Raw genomic sequence first — 18,888 nt, 5'->3', positions numbered from 1 at the left:
GCACTATCAGCTTACACTACAGTTCAGCTGAGCTGCAGTTTTGAGCGGCTGAGCGTAGCGGTAGAGCAATACCTGTAAGATAAGGTTACACTGACTGACCTATAAACCAGAATGTAATGAGAGAACATGCCAGTCTCTCCCTCACCCCTGTCTTCATCTTAAAAACACAGACACACAGAGAGTACAGTGTGAATAAAACATGTGGGCTGGCTACCAGATGTCTTCAAGGCCTTCAGCTCAAAAACACTGACTGGAAACTTTGCCACAGGCTCAACAACAACACTGAACTAAGCAATAAATGTACAGTTCACTCAAAGAGCAACCAAGCAAGTGTGACATTCTTCACTTTTCAATAAGCCACTACCATTAAATGACAATGTGTGATGGTTTAAAAACATTAACTAAACCAGAAAAATACGTCCTTCAACAGCTTTGCCGTTTTTAGTTACTACTAGAGAAAAAGTCATGTTATATTCTGAAGAATCAAAAGGGTGCGGCCATGTGCAACACTGCACATAATTATACTGTAGGGCTTAATGTTAGCCAAGGCAGAGTATTTATGTGTCACTCACAGTCATCTTAGCAGACGCTAGGCTGCATACAGTACAGTACATAGCAGGGGGGCAGTGTAAGGAACAAAGACTGGACACATATGCACTGAATGACACAGCAAACACAAACTGGCCACTGAAGCTTGTTTGCACTTAAAAGCTACCATGTGTCACTTCTGAACCCTCCGATGATGTCACACTGTGTATCTCGCCGACATGGCCATCAGACACAGCCCACACTCCCAGTCCTAGCACAAGCCTGACCCAGGGCTTTCCCATTCCAAACCGTACCGTACTGTACCAAATCGAGCTGCAACTAATGATTATTTTCATAATCGATTAATCTGTAAATTATTTTCACGATTAATTGAGTAATACTTTAGTCCAGAAAGTGTCAGAAAACATTAAAAATGTTGATCAAAAATCTTGTATTAATTCTGAAAAAAAAGCTTCAAACCAATTCAAAATAGTTGACGATTAATAATCAATTAATTGAGTAACTGTTTCAGCTCCAGTACCAAACTGAACCATACCATTATCAAGAAAAACACACAGGCTGTTTCCAACCTGACTGGACCATACCATTTTACTGCGGTACCAAAAGGGAACGGTGGCAAAAAAATGAAATGGTTGTTTTTTGTTTTTTTTTTGTACTTAAACTGTTGGTTCATATTACAACTGTTCACTATCATCTTGCCTTATTAGCTTAACTATTATGCTGTGTTGTAACATTATTCACGCTAATTTCTCTATATGGGTTCATCTTCTACACTCTAAGAAATTAGGGTTCCAAAAGGGTTCTTCTACAAGGGCTGAGGTTCTACCTGGAACCATTTGCTTCTAAAAACCCTTTCCTGAATAAAGGGTTTTAAAAGGGTTCCAGGTGGAACCTTTATGGTTCTACTTAGCACTTTTTTTTCTAAGAGTGTATAAGCATATGGATATGAAACGAATAAATGTACAGCAACAATTACAGCAATACAATTTGTTATTGTTCTATTAACACATAATTTGGTCACAAGCTCTGTCATTTTTAGATTGTTGCTTCCACTCAGACAAAAGGGATTATGGCTTGACTGCCATGTCTAAGGTCAGCGCTAACGGGCTGGCTGTTCATTATTGATGAGGCAGATAAAATGACAGAATTCTCTCTGGCTATTACCATCTGTGCAGATGAACACACTGCCCAGCTGTCAGCTGCCATCAGTGGTATGTCTCTTCACACAAGTAAATGCGTGACAGTGTATTCAAAAACACTATACGCCATTGCATGGAAGCATGAGTGTGTGTGGTTGATCGCTAAGATCTATAGATATCCTCCTGCAGGGGATCAATACAGCTTGTTTCAGTGACCTATTTAGACACACACACAAACTCACACCATGGCCCACTCATCCATTGGCCTCTCATTTCTGATCCAAGATCGATAAAATGGTGGCAGCTAGAAACAGATCTGACTTTCTCTCAGCCACAGGACCCTATGTTGGAATTTCACAACTTGACTGCTATAAAATCCAAATGAAAATCTGCTCCGCACCGGTCATTCATGGTTAAATCAAGCCATATCCATGCTCCAATATTGATTTCTTTAGCCCAACATCAGCAGCATTTCCTGATCTTGTTAAACATTCTGCTGTAGTGCTTTCTATTTGGATGCTAAAAACCGAAAATTGTCAAGTTTTCGTTGTGATATACCAGTCACTGAGTAAGAAAAGCTAATAGAAGTCATGTCAAACTACAGTTAGCCAGTTCCCACAGTGTCAATACACTCCCCATCTCTTGCAATGTTAACAAAATAATAATTGAAATCCATTCTTCATTTGTGATTAAACTTAAAAAAAAAAAAAACACTGCATGCAACAGGCTTTGCATTACAGAATGATTTGCATGTAGGGTTGTGTACAAATATAAACAATACCAGTACCTTGGAATTGTACCTATATTTGATACCAGTACCCAATGGTGCTTTTTTTGTTACTCAACTCTCTCTACAATAACAAAACACAAAATAAGTCCAAACCACTCCATTTTAAAACAGGCTTGTGCACGCATAAGTAATCTACATCCATTTCCACACCCAAACTATCATTTATAATTAGCATGGCCTATCCTTGTTTACCAGCTGCTTTATCATCAAGTTACATTGTGCCATTTGCCAATACCATCTGTGGTATTCACTGACAGTTCAGCACCAAAAATCTATGATAGGAGGCGAGAAAAAGAGGTAGAAAACTGTTGAAAACAAATGATATTTCAAACATGGGTAGGTGGTTGATTCATGCAAATTACGTGTACACACACAAACCATCCAACTGTGTGTGTGTGAAATAGGCCATATAGAGTCCAAAACATCCCATTTGGGCTCCGTGCTTTGTTCTGCAGTTCCCACGGTAACCAGGGGGGAAACTTAAGAGAGGGGATGGGACGACAGACAGAAAGAGTTCAATTCTGTTCAACCGATCAATTAAAAGGTTCTTACTGCCAGTGTTTCACTGGACTAGTTGAAGGGAAAACCCAGCAGAAGTGGGGAAAAGAGTTATTCTTTGTATTCAAAGCATGTGATATCAGGTTACTCTTCTTTGTACCAACAGAGAGGGAGCAGAAGGGAGGTGGCAGGCACCCCTCCTCTCTCTCCCTCTCTCAAACACACACACACACACACAGAGACACAAAGAGTTATTGCTTTGTCACTGGGGAGACTGAGAGGATTCACTGGACCAGCCAGTGTCTGCTGGGACATCAACTAATTAGAAGAAAGCCAACGCCTAGCCCCAGCTGGGTGCATGTTTGTGTGTATTATGGTTTTAAAAATTATTTAGACTCATTCCTGCTTTTGCACACCTTATTCTGAACCATTTAGATTCAATCCACACTCAATAAAACGTGTGTTTTTAGATTAAAGCTTGAGCTTTGGCAGGGCAACCAGTCCTCCAGTCAGTGTGAGGTCTCAGGCTCAATCTAGAGCAGATTTTTGGCATCTGCTCCTCAATCCTCAACAGTCTCCTTGTTCCTCCCTGTCTGAGAATCTTCCCTATAGTAAAACTCTGCCACCAACATGCTTCACTACAGGGGAGGTATCAAGACTAATTGCATAAAAGGCTGCTCCAGTATTTCAAAAATGTTCTCGATTTAAATTATGAGATTCTGGAGATTATGTCCTTCTGGCAGGAGTTTCTCTGTCTTTGCAGAGGAATGCTGAAGTGACACCTGGGTTCTTAGTCACCATCCTGACCACAGCTTCAGTTTACTCTTGCCTGAAGACTTGCTGGTACTAAATTTCCATGTTCAAAGTCCAATGAAATGGCTAATTGCTTCATTGTGCTAAAGGTGGACTTGACACCCAGTCACATCTCAAGGAAAACTGAAGCAAACACGATACATATGAAGAAAAGAAAAAAGAAAATACAAAATGTTTCACATGGGTAAACAAGCTAAAGAAAATGGGGGATTGGCTCCATTCCCATTGAATTGGAGTTTCACTCCAGTCAGTTGAGCTCTTTGTCACAAAAGCAGGCTGTAACGAACTGCAGCAGACGCACAACAAAAACGGCACCATGGAGAGCACTAACAAAGTTACAGCGGAGACACAAATCCTTCAGTCACTCTTTCAAAAAAGGGTTAGAATCCAGGACCAGGCTGCCAAAATTAGAAGTATTAGAGGATAAAATTAACACACTGACAAGGATGTCATGACATTCTCACACCCCTGTCAAACTGAGCTGCGGCCAATAAAAACCTATTCTATTGCAGACATTTGACCTGGGAGAGAATGACACTAGTATCCAATGCCATTGCAGACAAAAGCCCGCAGGGAAAGGGGCTTAACTGAGCAGCAGGTAGAACTTCTATGGTCTCTAGGAGGATCCCCCTGACAGTCTTCACCAGGCCATGGACTGATGCCTGCTGATCTCCACACTGCCTATCCAGTCTGCATCGTCATCCCTACCATAAAGCATTACTCGCCCTCTCACCTCCATCAGACCTCTTTTTTTCCCCAATTGTTCCAATTGAAATGTACAATTCCATCATTTACGTGGATGCTAAATTAAAAATGATACAATTGTGGTGTAGGCATCAAGCATTCAGTCAGAATAAACAATTTTGACATGTGCAGCGTAATTCTCCAGAAGTTCAAGCAGAAGAAGAAGCTGAACTTCTGCTTCAATAATAAACAAATGTAGCGCATACTAGCTCCAAACCAGGAAGTCATGATGGGATTGACATATACTGGCCCTCTCCTTCAGAATGAAACATAGCTATGGTCATTGCCCATCAAAATTGATCTTACATCAAATTGCTGGGCATCACAGAATCTCAAAGTCCCAAAAGAAATACTATCCACTCTGTCGAATAACATGAGTTGTGAAATGGCAGGTTAACTTAATAAATATAAAAATGGCTTCCTTTATTTTCACTGAACTGTCCTTGCAGCATTTTAATCCCCTGCCTTTCTGTATACTTTTGTCCTGTTTTGTCGCGGTCACCGAGGCTCGTAACTCCTTGAATTAAGGAGTGTAAACACAAGTGTGTGGTTGTGTGTGTTGTAATGGACTGTGGTTAGAGATTAACCATGGACAGATTAACCCAATACTGACCAGAATGACCTACTTCGTAGGAACTGGGTTGACTAAAGGTTGTGGGGAAAATATCTAACTGACAGATTTTGATATAATACTTTTTTACTTAATCTTTAGTTCAATATTCACTGTGACAGATTTAAAATGATGGAACAATACCACGTGAATCACCATCAATATGTAGTTTTTAATGAGCACAGAATATGCTAACGCTTTGCAATGTTGTCAATTATACAGCCTCTTCCACAACTACCACAGAATTTTGCAAGATATTTAAACGGCAAACAATTATAAGCAACCACTGCCACCACTGTGTGAGGTTAGAGCTTAGTCAGCATGGCATGGCTGCAGCTCAGCCAAATCAACTGCATCTGAGCTCCTTATCCCCGATTCATACCAAAAACACACTGTGCACATGCACCGACATGCACACATTATTTATGCCTCTGACCACTCGCTATGATAAGCTTTGAGAGGATGGTCTCCTTACATAACACTAGATTCAGCGTCGGCCTTGAGGCAGTTCTATTATACTGTGTGTTATATACTATTGTGTTCAGTCAGCAGTGGTACTCCACCCATGCTAAATTGTGAGGGCTAAAATTTCACACAATCCTTAATACGATCTATATCCACAGAGGTAGAGAATGTGCAAATGGTGGTGGTGACGGTGGAGAGAATACCACACTGATCATGACATTTGCATGAGATGTGTTTCCAATGATCTACACATGCTGTTACTTCCTGCCTCAATTGATCGATGCTGATTATTGGTCAGTCAGCAAGTGCAATAAAGAATGACCGGTCAGGGTTATCCCCACTGAGGATGTTCGTTTGTGTCACTTTGTAAACCGCTCGCTCCTCCTCGCACCAAAGGAAAAAAACATTGATTTACATCACAGCACACAGGAGTTCGATGTTTGAAATCTCAGATTTACATGATAAGGCAAACGGGAGGGAGCTAAATTTTTCTTTTGGACTTTGGTGTAGGAGAGTGGGCAATTGCCTCATTCAGTTTGCAGTCACAAAAGAGATTACATAGCAAAGACTTTTTCTTAAGATCTGTGTGTGTAGAAGTATTTATATCGTTATGAGGTCCAAAAAGGTACACGCTTATCTTTATCTGTCTTGGTCCCACAAATTTAAAGGGCTTTTTCAGGGTTAAGACCTGGTTTTAGGGTTAGGTTAACGGTAAGGCACATAATTGTTGCGAGACTAGAAAAGAGGGCATTTAGTAGAGGGCAGAAATCGCCAAGCTTCCATCTGTTTTCAACTCTAAACTGCGTCTGCTGCTACCATGGTAATGTCAATGAAATAAACACAGAAGACAATAACAAACACACATATTCACCAGATAAAGTGTGTGCGTGCGTGCGTGTGTGCATACCTGGTAGTATGTCCTGATGTGTCTGGTGAGAACAGTCAGGTTGTGGAGGCGCAGTGACACATCATTGTTCACGTTCTTGTTCAGCCTCTGATTACTTGGACTGGGGTCACTATGGAGACACACACACACACACCACAGGAGCACACAGATTGATGTTATTACAGGCTATTTGAGACAAAGATCATTACACACACATAGGTTCCAGATCCAGGGTAACTATTGTGCTGGAGACGGATTTATACATGCAACACATGAGGTTTTGCCAGACTGATATGCATATGAACAGGGGGAGTGTAAAGTGGTCTGGCTGGCCTACTATAATGGTCATGACATTGGTTCCATGCAAGAACACAATTCAACCCTACTATGTTACCCTTTTTTAATATTAAAGCTGGGATAGGTGACATTTAGTATTATTGATTATTATTGATTCTGTAATGGACTTAAAGCTCTACTCTGTAACTTCTGTCATGAAAACAATGCAGAGCTTTTTGAAAGGATGCCTCTAGGTCCACATTCTAAGTGTTCTTTCAACATTTAGTTCAGTACCTCGCTACCTTACTCATGTTTTAGAATTCCTTAACATACATTTTCATTTCTTTAAAATCTAAATCTAGCTAAATCTAAAGAACTTAACTGTTTTTGTTAAAATGGACTTCAGTAAATCTGTATCAGTACTGAAGTCCTGATATCAATATTGCGGCCATATCCAAAATTACCAAGCAGCGGATTTAGCTGCTAGAAGACAGGACTGTATACAGTATGACAGGGTCATGAGGTAGCCCACAGGCAAATGGAAACAGAACTTGGCTTGTGACCGAGGGGTTGCCAGTTCGAGTACTCGCCAGGTCAAGGGCTGAGGTAACACTGAGCAAGGTAACCAATCCTCATTGGTCAGAGAGGGAGCAGCCACAAAAAATATGACATGGTCATTCCTGGCATTTCAACTTCAGCGACTTGTTGCGACTAACTTTGTCGTCTATTTCATTATGTCATGACATAAAATATCTCACACAGTGAGATTAACCCAACAAAACTGTTGATTTAACATTAAAGGTCCCATATTATACCCTATACCTCCAAGTTAACCTAGTTCCCTGGTGTCCTAATAAACATATCTGTGACATGCTTTGGTCAAAATACCATAAGGATGAAGCACCACAGCAGTTCAATCACTCTGCCATAACAGCTCTCTTCAGAACTCTCTGTTTAGTAGTACATCTTAAAAAAAAGTTTACTGGGAGCTAACAGCAGTTTGCATTTGGAAAAGTTATAATTTGCAGGCTCTAGCAGGCTCTAAATCCTCTGAGGCTGGAAGTTTGTGTAGGACTCTGTGCTGCACTGTGGAGCCAGGAATAAAACGTTTTCGGATACCATTGCCTTCGCCAGCACTCTTGTGTGTTTTACAACAATGCCAGGAATTTTGCGTCTTGTAACGTTGCGCGTTTTATCTCCTGTACTTGGATTGAGGAGGACCACAAAAACATGAGCGAGTCATCTTTTTTCACACTTTGGTAACTGGTATGGCCTCCAGTGTCCCAAATATAAGTATTAAAATGATTAAAAAAGTTGATTCTGCATACTATGGGACCTTTAAAGTGATACTGCAAAGTTCCTTTATCAGTCCATCTGATTCCATTTGACTAAAGCATGTCAGCTCCTTTCAATGCATGTGCTTCAACTGAATCTTAACCAACTCAAATTTCAGGTTACATCTTCAAACCAAAACTGAACAAAACCATAACTCCCCCAATCTTCCACTTTTGCTATCTGTTATCTACATTACTTCTTTGGTGTTTCAAAGCAGGTGGCATTTATAATGTTGTATTACTGCCTTTCGCACACCTTAGATATGTTTCCTCTGTCGCCTTTTGTTCATCTTCTTTGGTGTTTTATGGCAGTTAGCCAAATCTAAATATAAACACGAGCTCTTTTCCCCCCCAAGGTTATAAAAACTGAGATGTGCCCAAACATCTGCCTTCAGTGAAGACAGGGCAGGTTGAATTAGTTTTACTTCTGTGTTTTTATTACTCTCAGTCACAAAGCTGTCTCTCCATGGCACATATGTGACAACATACTCAAGTCAGTCACAGCACCTTTTTTTCCTTGTTCTTGGCAGTGAGGAGTATCTGTGGACACATACATCACTATGCCATTCATAGATTTAGATTAAAAAAGTATGAAAAAACAAAATGATGTTACTGGATTAGGATAAATTGATTTTGAATCTGAATGAATGAATAGATGTTTTTGGACCCACTGCTTTTTCTAGTCTCATTCACAGTGAAAAAACTGTCAAATGAAGACATCCAGATTAAATTTCGGCGTTTATTTCCTTGAAAGGTCAGGGGGATTAATAGGTTTACGGGGTGACTGACTGATTATTCACTAGCTGATTCACCAACTGTCTCTGAGTGGCTTTCTACCATCAGTGCTCATCCTGACCTCCTCTGTAACCCACTTTCACATAAACCCCTATAAAAATCCCAGTAAACACCCAACCCCCCGCCCATCACCACCACTCCAGTTAACCCAGTCTACATTCAGCGTGTGGAGAACAATAGTGCGATTATCATTGTTTCTGAAGACAATACCCAACATATGGACATGTGGAGTGTAGAGTGGACATAGAGCTGTCTGGGTGGATGAAGACCAAAAGTGTTCAATAGTAGTTACATGTAGACAACAGTGTCTTAATGTTTTTCTTCAGAGTTTTACACTTGGACAAATAAATACCGTATTTCCTCAAATTATAACCGGGATTTAATTAAAAGCTGTGGGGATATATTGCAGGTTGACGGTATTTATTAATTCCATGGTGGTCCATGGCTAAATTTGGTACGTTTTCGACATGACAGGGGTCTTTTTCCTGTTATATGTTGATTTTGGTGCAGCTTAAATCATCGTTAGATATGTGGTTCATTGAATGTACCTTCAGTAATGTTAAAAGTGTATGGTCTGGGTCATACAATATATGTATATTGTTGTCGACATAGCGTTGCTATTGTTAAAGAGACTAGTGCAGTGCCCGTAGGAAGTATGTAATCCTGAAGAAGATTTTACAGTTATGATAATGCATGATTAGGAACGTAAAGGCCACTGGCGTGGCTGACAGTCACAACATCTAGCTACGCTAATGCTAATTGAAAATGAAAACATTTGCGTTGTGCCTAATGAGGTTGTACAGTGTTTGTGGTATGTTAGCCCTATGCTAATGCAAATCGTAGCCTCGCTAGCTTACCTTTGGAAACAGGTTCGCCAGGTTAGCCGCAATATAGTAGCATGCTAATGCAAAATAAATATGTGCTCGCGTATTGGTGAATGGACAAAACAAAATTGAAAATCAAGGATACATACCATCGGGCCATGCTCAACCCATATCCAAAGTATTATGGCAATGTGACTAACGGTTAGCGAGATATGCCCGTCACAATCAGACAGACAGACATACAGACGCAACTTGCTTTATAGATAGATTAGGTGCGACATTGCTGACTACATTATACTAATTGCTGTAATCTGAATATTGCCAATAAATGACCCCAGTATGTTACTAAGGGGTCAAATTGACACAGTTTTAATAGCAGTTTACTATTACCTGGAGTATGGTGCGTTAAATGCTTCTTGCTTTATACCAGTATGACACATTTTGCTTAATATTTGAAGGGAATTAAACATTAAAGGCCTCAAATAAAGGCCTACAGCCCTTTTCATTTGTGGAAATAAAGGCCCCGGTCACTATTTGGGGATTTATGGGAGTTAAATCTATGAACACACCATGTAACTTAAGACAGTCCCAAATAATGCACTCTCACCTGTTTGATTTAAAGAATATACCCACCACCTCGCCCAACCACAGTTGCCAAGCTATGATTACAGACGGGTGTAGACACTTAAGACTCTGGTTTATAGCTTTAAGCGCTATTCAGATGGGATTAGTTTTACATGGACAGGTAAAGTAATTATTATGAGAACTTCTCAGTGATTGTAATTGTTACCGACGATGTCATTAAAGATTAAAACTACTGAAAAAAATTACTAGGTAGTACTAATTCTGTGCAAATAGATACTTGCTATGTAGTATGCCTTGGCTATGTGGCTAATAATATAAACCAGTAGCCTCGTCCCTGGTCCAGATTCACATTTTAGGTGTTCTAGTTTTTGTCTGTGACATGCTGATGTGTGTGTGTTCTTGTGATATCAGGAAGCGGCGTAGTATGCACATGATATTACAGTAAAATTACATTACTCGCCAACCCATGTAAAACTAATCCTGTCTGAATAGCGCTTAGTGGCTACCGACATCTTTTACCACACAAACAGACGCAGGTAATAATATGACTGATCAGCCACAAGTGATCAAAATCACTAAAACCAGTTAAAGGGGGGAATTTCACTCTTTTTCAAGCCAAGTCATACGTTTATAAAAGTGTTACAGGAAGATGAGTAATCTGCAGTTAAAATCAATTCACTCGAAATCTTGTTTTCAGTGTAATTTGATATGGTGCACACGCAGAAAATTGCAGATACTTCTGAATGAAGTGCAGTGAGCATATGCATGAGTTTCATTTTTCCCAGTTTACTGTAAATAAATGCAGACATTGTCCCTCCAACACAACGCCCACACAGCACACAAGCCCGTCACAGACCCAAAGAAACCCTACATTTGTCCTGATAATGATGATTTGCAAGTTCAATGGGAAGCGGCTCGGGGCTTGAGTGCCTGAGACATGTGGTGGCCCAACACCGTTTCATAATGACCCAAAACACACAATAATACACTTCACAAAATATCATATAACACACACTCGTCCAACTATCAATACACGTGTAACTTAATTCTGTGGGAAACACTGAACAGAGTAAAGCTATTGAGATTAAATTATACGCTGTTGCTCCTTTGGTACAAAAAAAAATAAAGAAAATATACAAAAAAAAATATATTCATTAAATTCTGAGGCAATCTCTTTAAACACTGAGATTAAAACCTTATTTCAAGGGTAGCAGGTAGAGACATGAGCAGTGTTTTGGAAACAAATGTGACATATTGAAGCTTTAAAGCCATGTTCATGGCTGATGTTTTCTCCACAGACAGTCTTGGGATTTACACCAACAGCCACAAACTGTGGCTCCTGTACTGTCCTTATTTAACCCTCATATACCATTGTTTACCTATTGTTGAACCTGCTTTGTTGCTGTTTTGTTTCTCTTCACATGCACGTAAATATAGCAATAAAACAGAGTCAAATTCCTTCTATGTGGACTCATACTTGGCCAATAAAGCTGATTCTGATTAAATCTAGCCGGCATGTACCTAGAGGCTTGAAATGAGCTGGAGCTGTTGAGAGCTGCACCTCAGACTGCGAGTTCCTCACCGTTTCAGTCCCGAGTCTTAGGACAAAAAATGGACCTCAACTCGGCTCTAAAAAAGAAATCGTCATCTCTCCTGAACACTTCTTTTACTAGTGCAACCTTGTGCAGCACATCTGGCTGCGACGTGTACAACCTGATACCATCGAGTCAGGATGTGGTCACACATGCATGCTTATAAAGACACACATACAGGAAACAACGCATTGAATCACTCACTCACTGACACACAAAGATCAAGTCCTGCTAATTTGTATAAATGAGACAGAAAAAGTGTCACCCAGCAGTGTGCTGCTACCTACATGTGTGTCATGATCTTGTGCAGGAAGACGCCATCCACCAGCTCCATGAACATGCTGACCCGTTCCTCTGAGCCCACATCGTCACATGAACCCAACGGGCCCAACGTCCGCACCTGGCAGAAAAATTTAAAAAAAGTTGCATTATACATATAAATATGCAGTCTTGAGATTTTTTTCAGCATCTTAAATGTGAATATTTCCTGCAGGGGGTTTCCCGCACTGTAATAACAAAGAAATCATTACATTTCAATCATTTTGGTTTGTGGACAAAACAAGACATTCATTTGAGAACATAATTTACAGGTCTGAAAAACACTGGTCAACATTTTTCTGGACTATTTTACGGACCAAACAAACTGATGATGATTATGAAAATTATCATTGAATGAATATACTGGTCAACAACATCTGACTGTATGTTTTATGCAAAATCTCTGAATGCTGGTTTTAGTACATGCAATCACTTGCCCACCATTCTTGTTCTTCAGGTTTGACCAGGTAACAGCTACTGTATATAGACTATTGACCTTAAAGCTACTGTCGGCAATGTTGACTTTTGGCTACTGTTAGCATCCCCGCCACCTCGGGCTCTATCCTCACTGACACAGAATGAAACATAAACGCATCATTGTTTCAGGACATCGCACAAAACACCCAAAACGACACTAAACGCTGCAGTGCATATGCCAGACCCGTGTGTGGTGCTGTAGCGCTGCTACACCAAAAACAGAAGATGAACCAAACCAGGGAAGTTTGTGTAGAACTCTGTGCTGCACTGTGGAGCCAAGAATAGAACTTTTCGCGGACTTCCAGTTTTCGGATGCCGTTGCCCTCGCCAGCACTCTAGCATGTTTTACAGACAAAGCGGAGCTCCGCGAGAAAACAATTATTTTTTTCACTTTCCAAAAATAACATAATACAACTCCATCTCAAAAACACCATCTCCATGTAGTTTAAAACAGCGGTCCCCAACCACTGGGCCGCGGAACGGTACCGTCACATTACAGTGACAAGAAGTGAGTCGCAAAACTCGCTTACTTGTGCGATGTATTCAGCCTACACACCTACAGAAACATAAGTAAATGAACTAATGGCCAAGACCACAGGTCTCACTCACTCGCACTCGTTACTCTCTCCCGCCCGCACTTTCAGCGCATACTGATTTTGATGAACAACAAACAAATGCTGAGTGCTGATCAATAGTTTTGTGTAAGCAATTTGAGTTCCTGACTCTTGTTACAAATATGACAGGCTTCATTCAGCGATTGACACAAATATATCAACATTAATGAAACGTTTACATCTTATTTTGAAGGCACGTTTAAGCGTTACCATGGCGACCAGAGAGCGTTAGGGGGCCGGTCCGTGAATATATTTCCTGACATTAAACCGGTCCGTGGAGCAAAAAAGGTTGGGGACCACTGGTTTTAAGTAGAAAACAAAGTGTCCAAGTGTCAGTGTTTAAATGGGAATTACAGAGGTAACTTCACTGTGAGAGTCCTGAGACTGAAAGACCCATTTCATAGAAAAAAACACTCAGGACAAATGGCCACTGTCAGAATATAGGTCTAGCTCCACCCTGACATTATCGTACCATTTTCCTCTGGTACCCCGAGGGAAAGGGGCCAAAATTGAATGCTAGTTATTTTGGTACTACTCCTAATGAAACGCAAAAAAACATTCATACCACACTGTACAAGACCTTTAGACCATGTGTTAAGAAACAATAGAACACACAACCACAACAACCCCAGTTCAATTCTGCCAGCTGACCCTTATTGGATGTTTTAGCCTTGGTGTTGACATGATATGAAAGTAGTGTGTAGAGTGCTGACTAAGACTTGAATTAACTGAAGAGTGAAACCGCCATTGTCCCAGCAACCGTTGGCATTCAGTAACTGCTACAGGACCTGCTTAACCCTACAATGTCTTAGAATTATCTCTCAGTTACACAGCATTTTCCAACCGGAAAGATGAGTTTGGGTCACTTTGTCAACCACTCACTGGCAATTTAACATCATATCATTTATGTTATGTTCAGTGTTTGAAATTTACTATTTACTATTTACTAACCAAACAAGGAAACAGTAGGACAGCAGCTCCTCTGTCCCCTTGAGCTAAAACTGTTGAATTTCTCTGTTGACCTTGGTGTAGGCGAGTGAGCCGTTTACAAACTTCACTTTCCAGCTTTTCACTTTTCTACTTTGCAACCATAGTAATTGTGCTTTCTGTCCCGTGTCAAACAAAGATGGGAAAAATGGTTGGCTGACCAGTCAGGTCAACAGGATGTGAGGCCATGGGGAAACAGGAAGTAGCACAGGGTGAACAACCTGTTGACTGCTCCACTGGATGTCATAGTCTGGGCTGAGCAGCAGAAGGATTTAATGGGTCCCAAACACACTGGAAACACTGATATCTTCAACGTCTATTGTACAGTGAATGAAGCTTTTGTTCTTTACTCTCTGTTAATGTTGTACCATATTTAAGTACACAGACAAGTGTTAAAAAAACTGATGGTGAGAATATTTGAAAGAGCTACATGAGTTGTAAAGAAACAGCAACACAAGCGTGAGGTTTACCTGCAGAGAGCAGTGAAGCAAAGGAGACGGAAATGCATTTCCTCTTTCTCTCACTGTGAATGTCTTTTGTTCGCACCAATACAGTGAATTAAACCGTCCCTCAAAGGAATTTTAGAGTGAAAAACCTACATCCTGTCATTGAGGTGCAGTTGGCGTGAACAGCGAGAGAACCAGAGGTCTGCAGCTTGTGTGCATCATTCTTATCATTTTCTAAAGAAGTTCAGACAGAGATAAGAGAAGGATGGGAGTGTGGAGACTGACCCAGAACTGCACCAGAGTCATACACTGACCTCCAGATTTAGGCTGATTCAAATTCATTCCTCCACCACATTTATCTCACCCCGACCCAGAGCATAAGCAAACTAAACAACTGATTTCAACAAAAAAATTGAGAGATCTTCAGATTTCAGAAGTTATTTGGTTGAAGATTCGCTCATTTAGCGCAAGTTTAAAAAAAACTGTCATTATTAAGTCATTATTTACTTGTTTAATTCAAGCTCATTATCACCAGACTTTGTATATGAAGGCTACTTTTATGATTTTACTACCCTCGAAGGTTAAAAATAACAAGTGGCACTGGTTTGGTCTAAATAATACACTTATGATCAATGTTACTTATAGTGTTATATCTGTGTCAATAACAGTCAATCACCTACCCCCCCCCCCCCCCCCCCCCCCCAAATCAAATTCAACTTATTGTCCCATAAAGGTTTGGGTCAGCAGTGCCTGACCAATCTGTTTCAGCCAGGAAGTGAGGAAACTTCTTCCTCGATTCCACCTGTCACTGTGACAAAATCTGGTTTCCAGCAGGGTTTCTGTGAGGTCTTCATCTAAAACTCATGGAGCTACTTCACCCACAAGTTCCTTAATCTGGAAAAGATCACTAATTAATATAAAATATTTTGCTCGCCTTTATAAAATGGCAACTCCATATCACATGACTTTCACAACGATGTGGTTGTTTATCGTTATTTGTTTAACGACTCTAATGTGTATGTTCACATTGTATTCATCTATTTATGAGGTTTACTAGTAAGTGCATAGTGTATATTGAATATAGAATACAAACCAAATCAAATTAATCATAGGGCCCTATACAGGATTGGTGCGGCCCTGGTAAGTCTATATTATTAATGTGATTTATAGTATACAAAAAAAAGACTCTAATGATGGTGAAGAAGATTCAAGATTAAGAAGAGGAGAGGTCTGCACCTCGCGTGCATTATCGTCGTCATCATCATCATCATCACAACTGTGTGTGCGCGTGCCACTTGCACTCACCCACAGCACCAGCGGTGACTCCATGAAAGTGGCCAGTAACTCGGACAGAGTCACGTCCATGGCTGTTCCCGCGGCCTCGGACTCCGCTCGATAGTCACAAACTTATCATTAAATCCACCTCGCGACTGTAACAGTCGATATCCGTGTCCACCCGCGGCAGAACAAAGCCCCCGCGAGGCTCCAACTCCCCACACACACACACACTCACTCACTCTCACACACACTATTGTCTCGCGCTGTCCCGTTTCCACAAACAGCGTTTGAAGTAAAACAAAGCAGCTAAACTAGTTCATTGTGATCACAAACAGTTTGTTCCACTTCCACGCTCACTCCTGTGTTCCCCGGAGTTTAGTTTCCTTAGTTTAGCGGGTAAATATCCACTCAATTGTCCGGCTGGGGGTAAAAACACTTGATCCCAAACTTCGCAAGTTACTCGCGTTGCCAGGGATACAAGACTCGCACCGTAAAGTGGCAAAAGCACCGTGAAATGAAACAGAAAAATACGAAATAAAAAATAAACAACGTCGACAAAGGTGAAAAATGCGCGATAAAAGCGGGACGGTTAGCTTTGAAATGTTTCCAACATTTCCACGCGTCTCTCTGCCACCTTTCTCCTTTCACTCTCTCTCCATCAACCGGACTTTCAGAGGGGCAGACGGAGGAGCAATGATTGACAGGAACAACAACCAATCCGCTACGAGAGGAGGCGTGGTTCTGACGCTTTGCGATGAATCAACCAATCACAGCGCCGTCTTTTGTTGACTTCTGAAAAGAAAAAATGACGTCGTCGCAACACAGACTGAAAAACCAACCAAAGAGTGTCAATGGAGCAAGATGGTGAGCGTCCTTATGGAGCGGGTTACGTAGCGGTTTCTTGTGGTCAGTCCGGGCTGGATGATTAATGTTAAATCCCATGTTTTTGTAGCGCTTTATTAGCTAGAAGTAATTTGATATTAAACGCATAAAATATCTGCAAGGTTAGTTAGTTAGCTAGTTAGTTATAGTCTTCTCGAATGTTGTTAGCTAGCTAGTTAGTTAGTTGAAGTCTTCTCGAATGATTCTTAAACCAATTTATATAACGACAGAACGACAGAATTGCGAATATCCTTCACAAAATGGCTTTACAGATGACCTTCAGTATATGGGACAGCCATTTTGACAGGTCACAGTTGGAAAAAAACAGGTGTATTGATGATGGTTGAGTTCCATTTAGCTTCCTCGGTTTCAGGGTTCATGCTGGTTCACTGTCATGCTGTCCTGACTTACATGAACTGAACAGAGCCATCGTTAAAGTGGTCATCAGTAACACCTGTGCTGTCCCTGCTGAAATTCCACTATGTCTACTGTGTAATGGCCTATTAAGAACTAACAACACATCTTATGGTAACATGTATTTGTTGATATGTGGCTTTTTTTTCAAAATACAACCCAAGGCATACCATGGCAGCATTTCAAAATGACAAAGACAAAGATATGATAGATGAGAGAAATTTAAAAAAATGGCCACCTCAAAAAAAGTGTTGTTTTTTTAAGGTGAACCTTTGCTGCAACCCTAATAAAAACACACAGGTATATCTATGTTGAGGACCATCCTCTTGCTCCTTCTTGACACTCTTGGATTGCTATTCAAACAGTTGTCAAAGATCGGCACAGACCTTAGTTTTTCAGTCTTTAAGAAGAAGTTAAATACAAAATATAACACAAAAACACACAGTGAATTGATCACAGTATGGAGGACCAGACCTGACATATCAATAAATAAATACAGGAATAAATAAATAAATACATACATAAATAACTAAATACAGTAATAAATATATAAATAAATAATGCATAAATAAATAAATGCATTACATTTATTTCTACATTTCTGTTCACCTGCATTTGTTAATTATTATAGTTATGTATTTATTTATGAATTTATTTTTCGAGTTTAAATAAATCAAATCAAAATGTATGTATTTATCTATGCATTTATTTATTTATCGATCAGTCAGGTCTGGTCCTCCATACACAGTGGTCACTTCTGTAAAAAATTAGATTTATGATGGGTCAGTTCCATTTAGCTTCCTCAGTTTCAGGGTGCACGCTCGGTCACTGTCACGGTCCTGATTTACATGAACTCCACACAGAGCCATCATTTATTTGATCAATGACACCATGGCTGCCGAGATAAAGGCCTTTGGAAAACTTCTATCCTCTTTCTGATTAAGTGAGCAGACATGAGACAACATGGTGACAGGCTTTCACGTCCACAACCAGAAGAAACATGAGGCCCGAAACAGCCGATCTCTGCATGAACCAACATTAGTCAGCATAGTAAAATATTAATGGAAGACAGAGCTTTTCCCTCCTCTCAACATGAGAGATCTGAAACAGAACAGCATGGCAGTGGATGGCATTCTCTGCCTCAGTATGAATCATCTGAAGAGCACTGCCACCTCGTGGTCTCCATGTGCTACTACAAGAGCGATACTTCTGGACTACATTTTATAGTACTTTTTATACAATGTGATGTAGCTCAAAACTGGAGACTACAACACTAATGACTGTATTCAAATAAATAAACAAATAATGAAATAAAAGACACCAAGGAATGGTCAATCTGGACTGAAGCTGGTAATCTCTGTGGACAAATTCCAGAAGTGAGGACACTGAGCATGAAACAGACCAGTGCCAACAATGATTACCATCCAGTCTGGAAGACTCTGAAGACTTTACATGGATGTAGCCTTGACCTGAAGGTGGTGTCCAACCTTCACTGAGTGTTTCGACCCAGACTACAACACTCTCCAGTTGGGCAGTGGTGAACAAGTCACTGCCAATATCCTCCAGGCTTCC

General features: G+C 40.5%; 1 protein-coding gene across 1 annotated transcript in view; it reads right to left on the bottom strand.

Annotated features, from left to right (window-relative positions):
- ccdc88c (coiled-coil domain containing 88C) overlaps positions 1-16,620 on the bottom strand; it is a 45,784-nt gene extending 29,164 nt beyond the window's left edge. The window contains exons 1-3 of the mRNA XM_083907840.1: positions 16,048-16,620; positions 12,188-12,300; positions 6,516-6,624 (exon numbers count right to left, since the gene is read on the bottom strand). Coding sequence (XP_083763966.1) covers positions 6,516-6,624; positions 12,188-12,300; positions 16,048-16,107 — 282 coding nt within the window. The 5' untranslated portion in view covers positions 16,108-16,620. The remainder of the gene's footprint in view (positions 1-6,515; positions 6,625-12,187; positions 12,301-16,047) is intronic.
- Between the last annotated feature and the right edge of the window lie 2,268 nt (positions 16,621-18,888).

Source organism: Microchirus variegatus (assembly GCF_963457635.1).
Source record: "Microchirus variegatus genome assembly, chromosome: 21".
Lineage (NCBI taxonomy): Eukaryota > Metazoa > Chordata > Actinopteri > Pleuronectiformes > Soleidae > Microchirus > Microchirus variegatus.
Note: the sequence above shows the minus strand (reverse complement) of the source record. Positions and strands in the feature narration are given on the sequence as shown.